We start from the raw sequence: 16,779 nt of genomic DNA, 5'->3' as shown, positions 1-16,779 counted from the left end.
AGCGACTACGGTCGCACGCGGCTCGCTCCGGTCGTTGCCCTCTTGCGGCCGCCACCTCCTCCCTCTCCCTCTTACTCTATACGTATCCATTTTTATTTATATATCTATGTATATTATACATAGATATGTGCGCGTGTATTTTATTCGTATATACGTATGCGCATACATTTACCGCGCTTGCGGCGGCGGCGGCGGCGGCGGCGGCGGCGGCGGCACGTACATACCATCGTAGAAGCCCGTACTTTCGTGGGCGCGAAATCTCTCGTATCGTCATGACCGAGAGAGAATATGAGGGAGCAGAGATCTACCTCAACGTGATGAGCTACACAATCCTATATATACACTCCGTGAGCTCGTACACACACATGCTTTGCACATATATGCATATTTATATATAAGTATATATAAAATATATTTAACTCGAGACCGAATATAGGCTTCCAAGGAACATGAAAGCAAACGCCATTCTCGATCTCTCTCATATCTAAACTCGATGACGCTTCGCGTTCATCTACCTCAATTATTCCGCGAGGGGAAACCCGCTCAACGGAGATTCCTCTGCTTCCCGTATATATATATATATATATATATATATATATATATATATATAATATAATATATAATACCGATGACGATATAACGAAACGCTCATTTTTAAATAAGAAATTAATTTCTAGATCAAACCAATTTCTCATGAGCGAAGAAAATGACTCGGGATTAAGGGCAACGGCATTATCACATTATCCCGACGTAACGGAAATTTAAATCGGTTTCTCGTTCCGTACGCGTGGCTTTTGTATCGTTTGTGTGTGACCAACTTCATCATAAGAGAGTTTTTCTTTCTACGGGTTATCGCGGTGAGAACGCTCTGGAAAATTCATTAAAATTCGAGGGTGAAATTTTCTTCTCATTTCGAATAAAATAGGTATATTATATACATATAGCTTCTTGGGGATTTGAGAAAGGAAAGAAGAAGATGGTCGCCCCCTGACCCGCTCGGGGGATGCACAGTTCGCTCGAGAGATCGATGCTCCGCCGTGTTATATTCCTTCCCTCCCCGGTTCACGCGACCACCGCGAGGGGTTCGCCCGGGGTTGCTGCCCTCGTCCGGGCATCTATACAGCCTCGTTCGCCGGATACACACACACTTCTCCCATCTACCAATGTATAGAGCGTATATTCACCGCTGTCGGATAGTTGGGCGCTTTCCGCTCAATCCTAGGACGAAAAGTCTATCGCGGGTTGTGCCATTCCGTTTCTTACCGTTTCACATGCAATTTATATCTCAAAATCGCGCGCGAACCCGTGTGTACGTTGAATTTCCTGAACGATTCGAAGGTCCCTCAACTTATTGTGACCCGAATCGAGCAATATATGTATATACCGCTGTTATTCGACTCTTTCTTTCATTCTTATTAATACGAATCACGTACAACGGATTATTCAATTTCATTGAAAATTCGATAAACCATCGCGCTTACCATGTCAAGAGTTAGCAACGAAAAGAACGAAAAAAATAAAAGTTACTTTGCTACAATATATATATATATAGCGGTTGGCATTTGAGTCTTGAGAGGATTCGAGCAACTTCCACGAGCAAGTACTCTTTGTACCGTGGACTTACAGTAAAATGTAACTGCAGCGCGTCAATCGGGAACGGTCTACTAAAACCATAGATAGATATATGTATATAATATAGATTAGGAGGCATGAGAGCGCGAGGGCCGGTGCAGTGCAATCCAACGGTACTTCGCTCTCGCTCGTTCGTTCGCCCCGTTGCACTTCTCTCCCATCTTGCCTGTTTGCCCGCTGCTCCTCCCCTGCACCAAGTTGAGGTAGGCGAGGTCGCGCGAGCGTTCGTCGTTCGCTCCGCGTGACGTCACTGCGACGAGTCACTCCGAGCTCTCCTACACACATGACCCGGTATACACACATTCGACTTTTCCTCGTTGTCATCGCTATCGTTCGCGGCTCCACATTCTATAATACTTTGCGTTCTCTATATCTTCTGTATTCACACGCACGCGCGCACACGTCTATCGAGACAAATGCACAAATGCACGGCGACACGGCGATGGTGCGTTGTACGGGGGCCGGATGAGGAGAGAAAAGCGCGCGCTTGCGCCTAAGAGGGTGCACAGCGAAGGGGCAAGAGGAGTGTGGCGAGTGGGAAAGGGGTTGGGGAAGAGGGGGATGATGCTAGGGTAGCCCGAAATCCGTTTCTATACGTGCGGTTCGTGTACGCGCGTTTCTACATATATATAGTTACGTAACCCTTCCATTTCTTTCATTCTCTTACTCTCTGCCGCCGCCGCCGTCTCTCTCTCTCTCTCTCTCTCTCTCTCTTTCTCTTTTGCTCTTTCAACTCCCCGACGTGTTTCTATACGACTCTATATGCCGAGGTCGTTGACCGATAGCCGGCCAGGGACTTCCCTTCCCAGGGTCTTCTTTCTTTCTCTCTCCTCTCCGGTTCCTTGCACATATTGCATTCGCCCTGCGGCTCTCTGGACTCTATTCCCGACCATGCCATTATACCATCCGTGCAACTGTACTATTATATATAGGCTCGCGAGAGACCCGAAGAATGTTTTTTTTTTTTTTTTTTTTTTTTTTTTTTCTGTACCGATCTCATCGTTCTCATTCGATGATGGCAAAAATGATTATTTTCAAGACTCTCGGAGCATCGCTCGATCAAATAGCCGATGAAATTGCTCGGAAATTCAGGAGCAGCAGCCTGTCGCGTGAATACGTGTCGATAAAAGTTAACAATGTAGGCGATTCAAGGGGAGCTGGAATCAGTAAATTTGAATGGGCGCCGGATTGTATCAGAGCCGAGCATATATACATAATATGTACGTGCGGGGTTGGACATTGCTTTACCTATATGCGGATTAAAGATGAGGATGAAATGACGGGCCACGAGAAGAAGAGTGGTCGTTGGTGGTGCAAGAATAGAGTAGATTGTTGCGGTTTAGCGAGAATAAGTTTAAAAAGTGAGGAAAGGTAGAAGAGTGCGCTAGGTATTCGCGTACGAAAAGAGATGAGGAGAGGAGAGGAGAGGGGGGAAAGAAGAACCCGTTAGTAGAGCGCCGCGCACCGAGCGAGCGTTTATGGTGGTGGTACACGTTGGGGGCTTTTACGCGCGCGCCTCGCGCGATCCCGAACTTCATAAATACAACTATATAAATGCATGCTAACGTATATAGGTCTGTGTATATAGAGGTCTGCGAATAGGAGTGTAAAAATGAGAGAGAAAGATAAAAAATGGAGTGGAGGCGAGCCGCGTTGGTTCTACTCGTCGAGTTGGAGAGAGAAGAGAGAATACCCCATCGGTTGGTGGCGCGCGCGCGCGGGCGCGCGCTCGGGCTCGCGGCGCAGAGACTCTCACTTTCACGCGGTGAACTGCGGGTGAATGTCCGGGAATTGGGTCAGAGGGCCCCCACCCTGATCGACGATCGCGAGTGCCTCAGCGAAGCAATGTGCCCCGTCGAGGCCTCCTCTCTCTCCTATCCTCGCACTGGTGGGCTAGAGTGAGCCAGTCTTGAGCCAAGCTTCGATACAAACGGTCGTTCTTTTCTTCGGCTTTCTCTCTGTTTATACATATGTATGTGCGGATGACCAGCGATCGAAGATTCGTTCAACGAGATACAACGAGAAATATTGAATTTATATATATCGGAGCAGAACATTTTATTGTTCGAGTTTAGCGGCTGTTCATTTGTGCGGGGAAACAGCAAAAACTGTCTTTCGATTTTTGCCATCGCGCGGGTATTTGAGAAGATGTTGTACGACAAACATCCACGATGATGGCATAATATTGATATCGCGAGGCGACGCATAGATATTCGTTTATTCCGGTGCGCATACTAGATTTATCATATCGCTCGGGATCGGAAAGGATATTAAATTAAATTTTCTCAGAGTGTTGACAAATTTAGTGTGACGTCGTCGTGCTGCATTTTCGCGATCGCTAAGAAAATACCTGGATAGTGCGCGCAGCTCTTGGATACGATCGTTTAGCTTTGTTCGTTTGATTTTTTTTTTCTTCTGCCCGCGCGAGCTTTTAAAAACGGATTCATTTCGTGGCGCATTGGTGCGGAAAACGAGCGAGCAATATTTTCCTCAATGAAAGCTACGTCGACAACGAGTCCCCGTAATCGATTCGTTCGTTAGACCGCGCTCGACGAGAGGATCGACGAATATATAGCGAAACAGCGTCTGTTTCGTTTTAGTTTGCTTGGTTAATAAAATAATTAATGGGGTGCCTGTGTGAGTGTGATCTTGCAAGCCCGAGCACGGGGAACGCTTGTTCCTCCGGGTCTTCGTCCGACAGTGATACACAAACTGACGAGGGATTCGCTGGTGATTCACAGGGCTTCTTTCGTCGGAGCATACAACAGAAGATACAGTATCGTCCTTGCACCAAGAATCAACAGTGCAGCATTCTTCGCATCAACAGGAATCGTTGCCAGTACTGCAGGCTGAAGAAGTGCATCGCCGTCGGCATGAGTCGTGACGGTGAGTTGAAAATTATTTAAACAACAAATTCACTCGTTATCATTATTTTTACAAACAATCATCTCCTATATGCGACCCTCATTTGAATCCATTGAAAATCGAATCGATCATCGATCATCGTAACACATTGATAAATCTTTTGGAAAATATGAAATTTCGAACGATTATCGGTTATTGATTATTCATCGTGTGTGACTACACGATGCGCCTATAGATACGGATATGAATTGAAATAATAATAGCACGAGAGGCGCGAGAGGTGCGAGAAGAAAAAAAGATAAAAATGTTCGACCCGATTTCGTAAACGGGACACGCGACGCTTTCGATTCGACGAGTTTTAGAAATTTGGGTTGCCGGGGCATTGACCATTTACGCAATTTCGTTCTCTCCATCAACCGTCTCATTCTCGAAGAGTCGGAGAGATAGTATACATACACTATGTACTCTCGCGGCGGCGGCGGCAGCGGGTATAAGGTAATGTCGCAACAACGCTCGAGCGCGGCGAAAGTGGACGATTCGACGCGCGTGAAAGTAACCGCCATATAATTCCTGTGAATATCCTCGTTATATGCGCGATATATCGCATTCGTGAGAAATTATAAATTGTCAGAATGCGAACGAGAGAGCCCCCCCCCCCCCCCCCCCCCCCCCTCCTCTCGTGTCTGAACGAGTATGTCTATTGCAAGATAGAAGGAAACAAAAGGATAGAAAAGAATAGGAATCGTCCTCCCACTCTCTCGCCGAGCGCTCTCCCTCGTTTTCTTGCAACGCGCGAGGTTGCGAGGTCGTTGATCTCGCCTGCACCCGCCCGCTCCATTTTTATCCATCGAATGCTACAGCCCCCTGCTGCTGCTGCTGCTGCTGCTGCATCCCCCAACCAATTGATCAACTTTGCTCGTAACATCCGAACACCGCATATATAATAATGTAGAAAAATTAATTGTGCTTGTATGCTCCAAGTCTGGTATGAAGAGAAAGAAAAACGGGCACTCCTTCATTAGCGGAAGAAGGGAATAAATAATAGCCTTTTCCTTTTGTATCGATATTGAGGATAAAAATGAACGAATAAAATCCGAATTGCCTCTTTTTATTTTCATAAGCGCGTGGTGCGTAGTGTGTTGGTAAAAGCGCGCTCTCGGGGTCAATAGTCGAGAACGTCGATCGATCGCGCGCGCCCGAGCCCGCTGCTGTTTTCCTGCAGTATAGAAAGAGTACCGCTATATATCGCCGCTATACACAGACGTCGCGGATGCTCGTCTCCTCTCGTATCGTAATAACAGCAGCAGCAGCGGTTAACCTCGCTTCCACCTACAGTCGCGTTTGCTCTCTCCTTTTCCATCTTCTTTCTAGCATCTCGTTGTTTCTCCTCGATTCCTTCGTGGTACGTGGTACATTGTAGATATAGCGGAATATGGGACGAAGCTGAATCGACTGGATTCGTCGCTTACTGCGAACGCCCCGCCAACCTTTCCTTCGGAGCAGAGCGCCGTCGCGCGGCGCTATCCATCTCGCGGAGACCTCGCGAACCTTGTTGCCTTATCGCAGCACTGCTCGCTGCTCAACTTCCCTCGCTCTCTACCCGAATTTGCCCCACTCTTGGATCAGTCTCGCATCTCTTTAGCCTCGCTCACTCTCCCTCCTCGGAACTCGTTCCCCCCCCACGCCCGCAGCTTTGAGCTCGCACGCTCGCGCACGATTCTCCCACTCGGTGCGTGAAAATGTATACATATCCGACGGAGCGCATGCTCCGCGACGACGAGTCGCGCACGGTGCGATAAGACTCGCTCGGTCGTGCATGGATCGCGGGGGGGGACTACGGAATACTCGTTCCGCCGGCCGCTCACGCTGCACACTGGTCACTGCTCACTCGACGAGCAACCGTCGAGGAAGAAGCAACGTCTCCGAATCGGATGAAAGATGTCGCAAAGCCAGCAGCAAGGATATGAAAAATACGAGCTTCGTTCCTCCCACATTTTTCATCGCGGTTAATAATCCTAAAAATCCTTTAGCGAGCTTCGAAAGCAACGCCGGTTATTATATATATATATATAGAGTCCGAGAGTTGTCGAATAACGAATAAAGTTGAAATATAAATGAGGAGCTTTGACTTAGGACGGTTCTAAGGAAAGAAAGTCAATAAGCGTTATCAGCCTGTGCGATGCGCGATAAAAGTAAGGGAAGATCGGATTGCGGGGGCGATGAGCGGAAAATAAAGGGAAGTAGAAAAATGATGTCGCCTCGGGACATATGGTGGTACGAGGTTCGATACGCGGGAGAAAAAAAAACGGAAGAAGAAACGAAGAAACGAAGTATAGTTATTTTGACGAAGCGGTGGGTGGTGGCGGTGGCGGGGTGAGATACGTGTACGCGAGAATATACCGGGAATCGTTCAAGGTCGCTGGGGGTAGGTTACCTCTGGGCAGGCATTCGAGTCGAGCCGGCATCTGCGCACCAATGATAGGGGAATACGGGGGTGGTAGGTCGCGGGTCGCGGAGCACTCCCGTTCGTCGTTATTCTTCTCTTCTACTTGTGCGTATATTCATATTTATTTATTTATTCATCGCTATGCTTTTTCATATGAAGTAGGAGGAGGTGTACACGCGTTGGCATAACATTTGGCGACGTCGATATTTATGATGAATACGGGGACGGAGGAGCGACGCGGAGAGATATATGTATAAAAAATGAAACGGAGGGTTATATAGAGCAATATAGGTCGTCGGTGTACGCCTCGCGCGGCTGTCGCTGAAACCAAGTTCAAGGCCAAAGGCTCGGCAAAGGCCACAATCTCCCCGCGACTCGCCACGAGCAGCGGCGCGGCGAGGGGCGAGGGGAGGGGGGTGGGGGGGCCCCGTTGATGGAGCTGAATAAGTGGGGATAGGGGGGCTGTTGAACGCAACTTGGCGAACGTCACTCAGTCGGCGGTGATGCTGTCTCGCGCTTGCACGCGTTATCACGTCGTCGCTCTCGACGGTTCTTGAACCCCCTGCCCCCGTCCCGCCTCGTCCCGACCCCTCCGGCGTACGTTTACCAGAGTATAGAAAAACGAATAAATAATACGCGAGTATCCGGATCGAGGCGTGATTGTTGGCAAAACGGCGAAACCGCTGAAAAAGAAAAAATTCACAATAAAGAACGTGTAACGCCGAGAGTATTGTTTCAAGTTTTTTTTTTGTGCCATAGCCCGTGCGTCAAACGCGTTCTCGGAGTGACAACGTGTATGTGTGTGAAATCATTCTCATATATATATAAATCGATCGTCAGCCATATTAACCGATAAATATTCGTCATCGAAAGGATAATTTTTCACGACGAGACTCGTGCGAAAGTTCGTATATAAGAACAAATTAAAACGCAAGAGAAATAATAATAAAAAAAAATAAAAAAAAAATTCATATACGCGTGTTGTTGGAATCGTCATTGATAAATCGTCGTCGCTCGGTGTGTTCAATGCCATTGTCCACCGATGAAATTTTCAACTAATACGCAATCTCGCTCGATCGATTGAGATTCTTTTATTCTTTGAATCGAGGTTGCGCGCGTTGCGCGTTGTACGTTGCATATTCGCGTGAACGCGGCATAGTTAAATATCATCAAAGTGGAGTGCTCCCGGTATTATATGCCACGAAAATTTGGGATATTTTTAAAAAACGGTTACAACGATAATCGTTGTTACAAGGATTACAACGAATTTTTCGTCATGGGAGAGGAGCTGCCGATCCTCAAAGGGATCCTTAACGGAAACGTTCACTATCACAATGCACGTAGGTATCTTATCGTGCAATACGATAAAAAACGAATCGACGCTAATTCCGAATGAATCGACAAAAAGCAAAAGCGAACACTTTCTATTCGGGGCCATTATACACGTATACCATGTATACTTTCGACTTCGCTCTCGCGCAACTCGAGAAAGTCACAAGGAACTTCTTAACTAGCTTTCTCCCACAGTTTTCCCGCTTCGTCGATGGCATGCCCCCCGGCTAAACGAGAAAAACAATATCTATAGCACGAATAAATTTATAAATAATGTTATTCCTCGGTTGTGGAAAGAGAAGAGGGAGGGGGAAAAGACCGGTGACAATTTTTTAATTCAATTCTTTGTACCTTGGCTGGTGTTAAAAAGCCATTATCCTCGCTCATCGCGCTTCTTCGTATAGGTGGGTGGTCGACCTTGCCTCGGTCACGGAAACCTCGTTTGCTATATAATGTGCAAACCTGCCTGCCTCCCCAGTCCCCTCGTTTTCACCGTTCTTACAAATTAGCTGCTTCTCCAAGTCGTATCTCGCGCGGCTCTTGTCGTTGAATGTCGTCACGCGATAACCGATGGTCACCAACGCACAACCGATATATTTCTCGCGAGCGCGACGATCGAGGCGCGTACGTGTGTCCGCCGCGTGTATTTGTGTTTCTTCACATGTGTGTACACTCGTAATGGCCCGGCAAGGTCGCCTGTTCGAGAGACGCTACACCGTATCACCGTATTTCCCGCTGCATTTTCACAGAATGATTCATTTCATTGAACGACGACACGCTCGAGCATCTCGAGCTTAATAGCCCCATATCGCTTATTTTTTTCTCAAATATCCTATTGAGAAATAAAATCGAATTTAATTTTATCATACTATACGTATTTTCGGAATGATTTTTTCATAATATATTTATTGATTATTTTTTTTTCTCTCTCGCAAGCTACTCGACTAAAAAATGGTATTTCTTTTCTTCTGCTTACAGCTGTACGATTCGGGCGTGTGCCAAAGCGCGAAAAGGCAAGAATACTGGCCGCGATGCAGCAGAGCTCTCACAGTCGTTCGCAGGAAAAGGCTGTAGCCGCCGAATTGGAGGACGAGCAACGTCTCCTTGCAACCGTTGTACGAGCTCATCTCGATACGTGCGACTTCACCAGAGACAAGGTTGCCCCGGTACTCGCAAGAGCGCGCGAAACACCCAATTACACCGCTTGCCCGCCAACCCTGGTTAGTATATTGCTTCTTCCGTTATCCGCGGAGAGGATAACGGAAATTAATTATTAATCGACTTTTCATTCCAACGATCGAACATTATTATTATCATCGTAATTTCGTGTCTTTGAAAACTCTGTATTCTTCGTTTATTTGATATTTTCGAAATGAGAAAACGATCGGTCCGGAAGAATTTCGAACGTTCATTCGGGAGTTGCATAATATTCGTATAAAATTAATGATTTTCCGAACGCGTTACACGAGCTCGATCCACCCGAATGTGCGGCGGCAGCAAGGCCGAATCGGTCGTTCGCGAGGGGCATCGCGGGAATTTAACACGGCAACTTGTCTCGGGCTCGTTGGCTACAATGCGTCAATGTTGTAAAACGTACGCGGAAACGAGGCGGGTAAACCAGACGTCCTCGGAACGGGTATGCCATACGCGCATTCATACGTATACATACATATATATATCGATCTTGATAAAGCCGAGATATATTTATATATATTGCCCGTGGTTGTGCGTTCGTGCGTGTGAAGCGCATATACGAAGACGCGAAAAGGAAGTGCCCGTGAAGTACTCGTTAAAACGCGGAACAGCAAAATACACTCGCACGTCGGTGAAAAAGCCGCGTGTGCGCGCCTCTATGCGATTCGAGGACGTCTGGCGTACGTAGATTCTTTGAATACGCGAGCACCACAAACACATGCATGTGAACTTGACTACGCGATACTGTTCGATTATTATTAACATCTTTGAGCCTGGGCTTTTTTTTTTATCTTCGCGCGCCATCTTTCATCGATTGACTCGAACTTGCTTTCCGTTTCGTCTCTAACCTCGCGTCCTTTTTTCTTCTCGAATTGTTGCAGGCGTGCCCGTTAAATCCCAATCCTCAACCATTGACCGGTCAACAAGAATTGCTTCAAGATTTCTCCAAGAGATTTTCACCCGCGATACGCGGTGTCGTTGAATTCGCGAAGCGTATACCTGGCTTTAGCCTGCTGGCACAGGACGATCAGGTGACGTTATTGAAGGCCGGTGTTTTCGAGGTACTGCTGGTACGGCTGGCGTGTATGTTCGACGCTCAGACGAACAGTATGATATGCTTGAACGGTCAAGTTCTCAAGAGAGAATCGATACACAACAGCAGTAACGCCCGTTTCCTCATGGACTCTATGTTTGACTTTGCCGAAAGAGTCAACTCGTTGAGATTGTCGGACGCCGAGCTGGGACTTTTTTGCTCGGTGGTCGTTATCGCGGCGGATCGCCCGGGTCTACGAAATACCGATCTCGTCGAGCGTATGCACAACAAACTGAGGAGCGCTCTACAAACGGTATTGGCACAAAATCATCCCCAACATCCGGACATACTGAGGGAATTGCTCAAGAAAATTCCCGATCTGAGAACGCTCAACACCTTACACTCGGAGAAGTTACTAGCTTTCAAGATGACCGAGCAGCAACAACAGTTGCAGGCTCAGCAGCAACAACAGCAACAACAACAACAACAACAGCAGCAACAACAACAACAACAACAACAACAACAACAACAACAACAACAACAACAACAGCAGCAGCATCAACAGCAACATTGGCCTATGGAGGAAGAACCAGCGGCTTCTTGGTGTTCGGCGTCGGACGTCGCTCTTGACGAAGCGGTGAAAAGTCCTCTCGGCAGCGTATCCAGCACCGAGAGTAATTGCAGCGGTGAAGTTGCTTCATTGACGGAATATCACCACGTTGTCGTGACGCCCGGTGGTCACCACGCTTCCAACGCACCCCTTTTAGCCGCGACTTTGGCCGGTGGTCTCTGTCCGCACAGACGTCGTGCCAATTCAGGCAGTACGAGCTCCGGCGAAGATGAACTTTTGCATCGAGCGACCATGGCCAAAACTCCTCAACCACCTCAATGTCCGCGTTTCCGTAAACTCGATTCACCGAGCGACAGCGGTATCGAATCGGGTACCGAAAAACCGGACAAACCTGCGAGCAGCAGCGCCAGCAGTGCGCCAACTTCCGTGTGCTCGAGTCCGCGTTCAGAAGACAAAGAGGTCGAGGATATGCCCGTCTTGAAAAGGGTTCTTCAGGCTCCACCTCTCTATGACACCAACTCCCTCATGGATGAGGCTTACAAGCCACACAAGAAGTTTCGAGCGTTGAGACAAAAGGACAGCGCCGAGGCCGAGCCCGTCGTCATCGTTCACCAACATCATCAACAGCAGCAACAACAGCAACAACAACAGCAACAACAACAACAACAACAACAACAACAACAACAACAACAACAACACCAACAACAACCCCAAGCGCAAACACAAGTTCATCATCATCAGCAGCATCTGCAACAATTACAACAACCTCAACTGCAGCAGCAGCAGCAACAACAACAACAACAACAACAACAACAACAACAACACCACACTCAGTCGCAATTGCATCTTCATCTGACATCTCCACCTTCGAGAAGTCCGTCAGGACAATCGTCGCATTGTCCGCAAACGGCCAGTTTACTCAGCAGTACTCACTCGACATTGGCAAAGAGTCTTATGGAAGGGCCAAGAATGACCGCCGAACAGCTCAAACGTACCGACATTATCCATAATTATATAATGCGCGGTGAAGCTAGTCCAAGGTCACCTACTACCTCTCCATCACCCGCGGAACAATGCGCTTCGACCACCACTATTACGTTACGATCCCCACCGGGATCTCAGGGTCTTTTGCAATGCGCAACTTCCGGCTACGGTGTCTCGAGATGGCCGGCTGCTACCTCCGTCATTACGACCACTACCGGTGCCCGTCAGCAGTTGCAACAACAACAACAACAACAACAGCAGCAGCAGCAGCAGCAGCAGCAGCAGCAGCTTCAACAGCAGCAACAGCAGTCTTCCTCGAATTACCTCGTAGTTGGAAATAGTCATTCGCCCGCCTCATCACCGAGATATCTGACCGCGGTTGCAACTAGTAGTACGAGTGGAAGCTCGAGTAGTCCGAGACCAACATCCAGCACCGCGACAACAATCGTTTTGTCCGGTTGTCCAAACAACATGATGGAACTACAGGTTGACATCGCCGATAGTCAACAACCCCTTAATCTATCGAAAAAATCGCCATCCCCCTCGCCGAGACCACTCGTTGGAACGTGCAAGGCTCTTACCCTCGAAGCGTAGTGTGTTTTCTTACTTCTCCATTTCGGGCCTACTCTCCGTAATCGTCATTGTCCATGTTTTTTTTTTGTTTTCTCCCCCGTGCCCTAAACGATGTGACGAGAAATATAGCGACGATTCGAAAAGAGTACCACCCGGTATCCGATCTCAGTGGTGATGCACACACACGAACGTTCCTTCGGAGAGATCGGATTCGAAACACTACGGACTAATTTTCGCGATTGTCAGCATAAATATCGAGAAAGTGAATTACGACGAATAACCCACCTACGCGCGTTTGCGAGTGCTCACTCCTTTTGTCGTCGATGTATGCGTGTCTGTGCATGCTTTCATCATTTTTTTTCTTTCATCCTCATCATCGTCATCAATTTCATCGTCGTTATCATAAAAATCATCGGGGTGCGATATACGCACTTGTGGTGAAAACAAGCGACTCCGCATTTTTCCGCGGGGGCGTTTTATTAATAATTAGACTTGATTTTTTTTTTTCATTTTTTTCGTTCCGAGCGGTTCTCGCTCGAGAACGGAAAGATATTCCTATTCCAACGAGGATCAAACCGGGGGAATAACGCGCATCCTCCATTTTCTGATCCCTGCTAGTTATCGATAAACACGTGAGACCGTCGAGAAGGTTAAAAGTCATTTAAAAGAAGAGGAGAGAGAAAGAGGAAGGGGATAAAAAAAAAGTGCCAGGACGCTCTGAGCGCGTGAAAAACCAAATAATTTATTATTTAAATTAACTGATAACTGATAATAATTGGGCGTGAATAAGAGACATTCGAGATGAGCAGGAAAAATGAGGAAAAGAGTGTATGAACGGTGTTAAGTATATATAACGGGAGGAAAAACACGAGAAAGAGCTATGCGACATTCATAATCGTGAAACAAAAACTGGAAAAGATAATGTAATCCACGGAGTTTGCGAGTATGAAATTAAAAAAATAAAAATCGTGCAAGAGTCGAGCGTTTTTTCAAAGCGCAGTGTCAAATCCACCCAATCCGGTTGGATGAAAAAGGACAAAAATTTTAAGACGACGAGTAAAAATACCTAAACGAGAGAGGATAATAAACCTCCCTATCTCCCTATATCTACCTAAAGTTGTCCTAGGTAAAGCTAGAAGATAGCGTACGAAGCACTCGTAAAAAGAAGAACGGTTTTAAATGTAACGAGAAATTGATAAGAAAAGTTGAAAAAAAAAATACAAACAAAAATAATAACTAATAATCTATTACATGTGATAATCATGGACATCGCGCATCCTGTACAGTCTCCACCTCACTCATCGATCATTTACTCTACTACATTATTATTATTATTAATTAAATATTACGAAGGTAATTAATATTATTGTAATATCCCTAAGGTATATAATAATCGTATATGTTATCATCTTGTGTGCGCGCATACGAATGAGAGAGAGAGAGAGAGAGAGAGAGAGAGAGAGAGAGAGAAAATGCATGTGGGTGTAATACCATTTTATGGTAATGTGTGGATGGAGCGAACGAGTCGGGGCAATCGAATTTTTGTTTTTTTTTTTCGTCGTTCTCCTATATATTTTGGCGAAAAATGAAGTGAAAAAGACAAAAGAAAAGAAAAGCAGTAAGAAAAATGAAACGCAAGTTGGGAGATGAAGTAAAAGATGAATAAAATGAATTTTAAAGATACACAAATGAATACAATCCAAGTTTTGTTATGAGTCTGATCGGCTCGTACCGGCCCACCAGTTTGTAATTATCGTACCTCCATCTATACCATTTTTTTGTGTCGTACGTGTGTCGCTCTTTCACCCTCGAAGCGGGAGATACGATCGATGGACGAAATAGGATTTCAGAGAGGCGAATAAGAAAAAAAGAGAGAGAATAAGCAGGTAATTATTTCCACATGCGAACATTTTGTAGATAGAGAGACAACGAAAAATAATCGGCAATCAATAATCTATGATCAACCGGGGAAGTTGAAGTTTCAATGGGTAAGCCTCTTCGAGGCATCGTGAACAGTAGGTAATGATCTTGCGAAGATCAAACGAGTAATAATATATATCAATTTTATTTTGTAAATCGCATCCTCGATGAGATCTTCAGAAGATCCATTTGCAATGAAACTAACTGCTGCACCACACGAGTATTTTTGACAGCCGGGAATTTTTTTTTTTTTCCCTCGGAAATTCGTAGAGACTCTCGCGATCGCGAGGGAAACACACGTACACGCGAAATCAATACACGGATTTGTAAAGAAATGGATCTATAGAGTACCGTGAAAAATGAGAAAAAAAAATAGACAGGAAAAAAAACGGCGAGAGGTATATTAAAAAATCTGGAATAATGGTATGGAGCGTCGATCGAAAATCAGTTGGAACGACATCGAGATCCGATCCAATAATCTCTCGCCTCTCGCACGATCGTATGCAGCTTTGGCTGTTTTCCATATATCGGTCTTTCTTTTTTCGTTTGGGTTTGTTCCTCTTTGTTTTCGCTTCGACGCATGCATACACACATTTATTGTTAAACTCAGAGTCATTCCCAACAAGTATTTGTTCACTCTCATCAATGTCGTATATATTCATTTGCGAGCAAACACGGCGTTGCAAAGGGGAGACGATAATATTGGCAAAACAACAACACGGACGTTAAAAGAAAAAATAAACATTCGGCTTCGAAAAACTTGATGTTATTGATTGAAGATAAAGCTACCGATTCACACACGAGTGGTTGGAATCCGATAGACTTCGTTTCCGACGACCAACGACGAGTGATCAAAGATGAATTTAAAAATCCCACAATATTCAGAGTCCGCGCAGAAACAGCAGCCAAGAATAAAAAAGAATGAAATAAATAAAAGCAAAAGCCTAGCGTTGATATTCGTAATACTGTTATGCATAAACTACACATAATTATTATTATAATAAACGATACATAAAGTATGATATATATTTCTCTATCCATTAAGAAAGACGAAAATGAGAAAAAAAAATAAAAAACAAAATAAAAAACAAAAAAAAACAAACACTACACGTGATGAAATATAAACGCAGTTGTTGTTTCTGGTGACAAAGAGAGGAAGTATGTAAAAGAAGGAAAAAGAAATTGATAAAAAGTACTCTACGCATGAAATACCGAACGGAGCCCCGCATATTCGCCCAGTGAGCACGTCATTTTGTACGCTTGGGAGTTGTGAGGTTGTCTGAATAAACATTGTCTGGTGAATTATACATAAAAAAAAAAAAAAAAAAAAAAAAAACTTGTCGTTATTTCGAACTCACCTTCGTCCCTCTCGCTATTATACATTACGGATTCCTTTTTTTTTCATTTCGTGGGTGAAAAATAAAAAATCAAAAGTCTCAGAGAATGAAGAAAACCCAAACAAAAAAAAATTTTTCATCATAGGAAGTGCATAAATCACATTATCATCATGTGGCACTGTCATTTTTTTTCATCCGACAAATTTCCAACAAATTGCGGCTTCTTCAATTTCACGAGTGAGGGGAAATGGACCGAACTCGAGTAAAGATACACGGCCCGTTTTGACTCGTTCTGCCTACAAAATTTTTCTTTTAATACTCAGCGTCAAGACGCTGTCGCGTGTCCAGATAAAGAGTATGAAACTGCTACTCGTCGGAAAGCTGAGTGAGTATCGATAGAGGGGATACCTGGACATCTCGAGGCTCTTGAACGTAAGTGTATCGCAAACCTAAAACGTTACTGAAATAAACGAGTCATTCTTTACCGCGCGAATGTTCTATATATTCATGGACTCTATCTAGTTTTTTCTCTTTCGTCCGAAGAACTGCATTAAAAATCATATTTGTGAAATGACGCATCACACGAGAATGGATGCCTGATGTACGGGCAAGGTCGAACTCATTCGTTTGAAAGATTCTCCCATCGAGATTTTCGAAGCAAATCTTCAAATGAAGAAGTTGAAAAACCATAAACGAGAATCAACTTATTGTTAGACTTTAACGTTAAATTCGCTTTATTTTTTTTGTTCATTGAAGATGGAAAACAGTGAGAAGATTGGTGATTCCTGTCCCACCGAATAATGCGTACTAACGAATAAAAATAGCGAAAAAATATATGTTGCTTCCTCATCGAGGAAGCTTTGTGACGATGAAATTTTTTTTTTCCAGTTTT

General features: G+C 45.3%; 1 protein-coding gene across 4 annotated transcripts in view; it reads left to right on the top strand.

Moving 5' to 3' along the window:
- Positions 1 to 15,718, top strand: part of LOC122407559 (ecdysone-inducible protein E75-like) — a 128,335-nt gene extending 112,617 nt beyond the window's left edge. For 3 of the 4 annotated variants that reach the window (XM_043413865.1, XM_043413863.1, XM_043413864.1), the window contains exons 3-5: positions 4,374 to 4,518; positions 9,254 to 9,495; positions 10,351 to 15,718. In XM_043413865.1, coding sequence (XP_043269800.1) covers positions 4,374 to 4,518; positions 9,254 to 9,495; positions 10,351 to 12,651 — 2,688 coding nt within the window. In that variant the 3' untranslated portion in view covers positions 12,652 to 15,718. Of the gene's footprint in view, positions 1 to 4,373; positions 4,519 to 7,448; positions 8,284 to 9,253; positions 9,496 to 10,350 lie in introns of those variants that run through there. The other variant, XM_043413866.1, reaches the window with a different exon arrangement.
- Positions 15,719 to 16,779: the final 1,061 nt, after the last annotated feature.

This window comes from Venturia canescens, chromosome 3, assembly GCF_019457755.1.
Source record: "Venturia canescens isolate UGA chromosome 3, ASM1945775v1, whole genome shotgun sequence".
Taxonomy (NCBI): domain Eukaryota; kingdom Metazoa; phylum Arthropoda; class Insecta; order Hymenoptera; family Ichneumonidae; genus Venturia; species Venturia canescens.
Note: the sequence above shows the minus strand (reverse complement) of the source record. Positions and strands in the feature narration are given on the sequence as shown.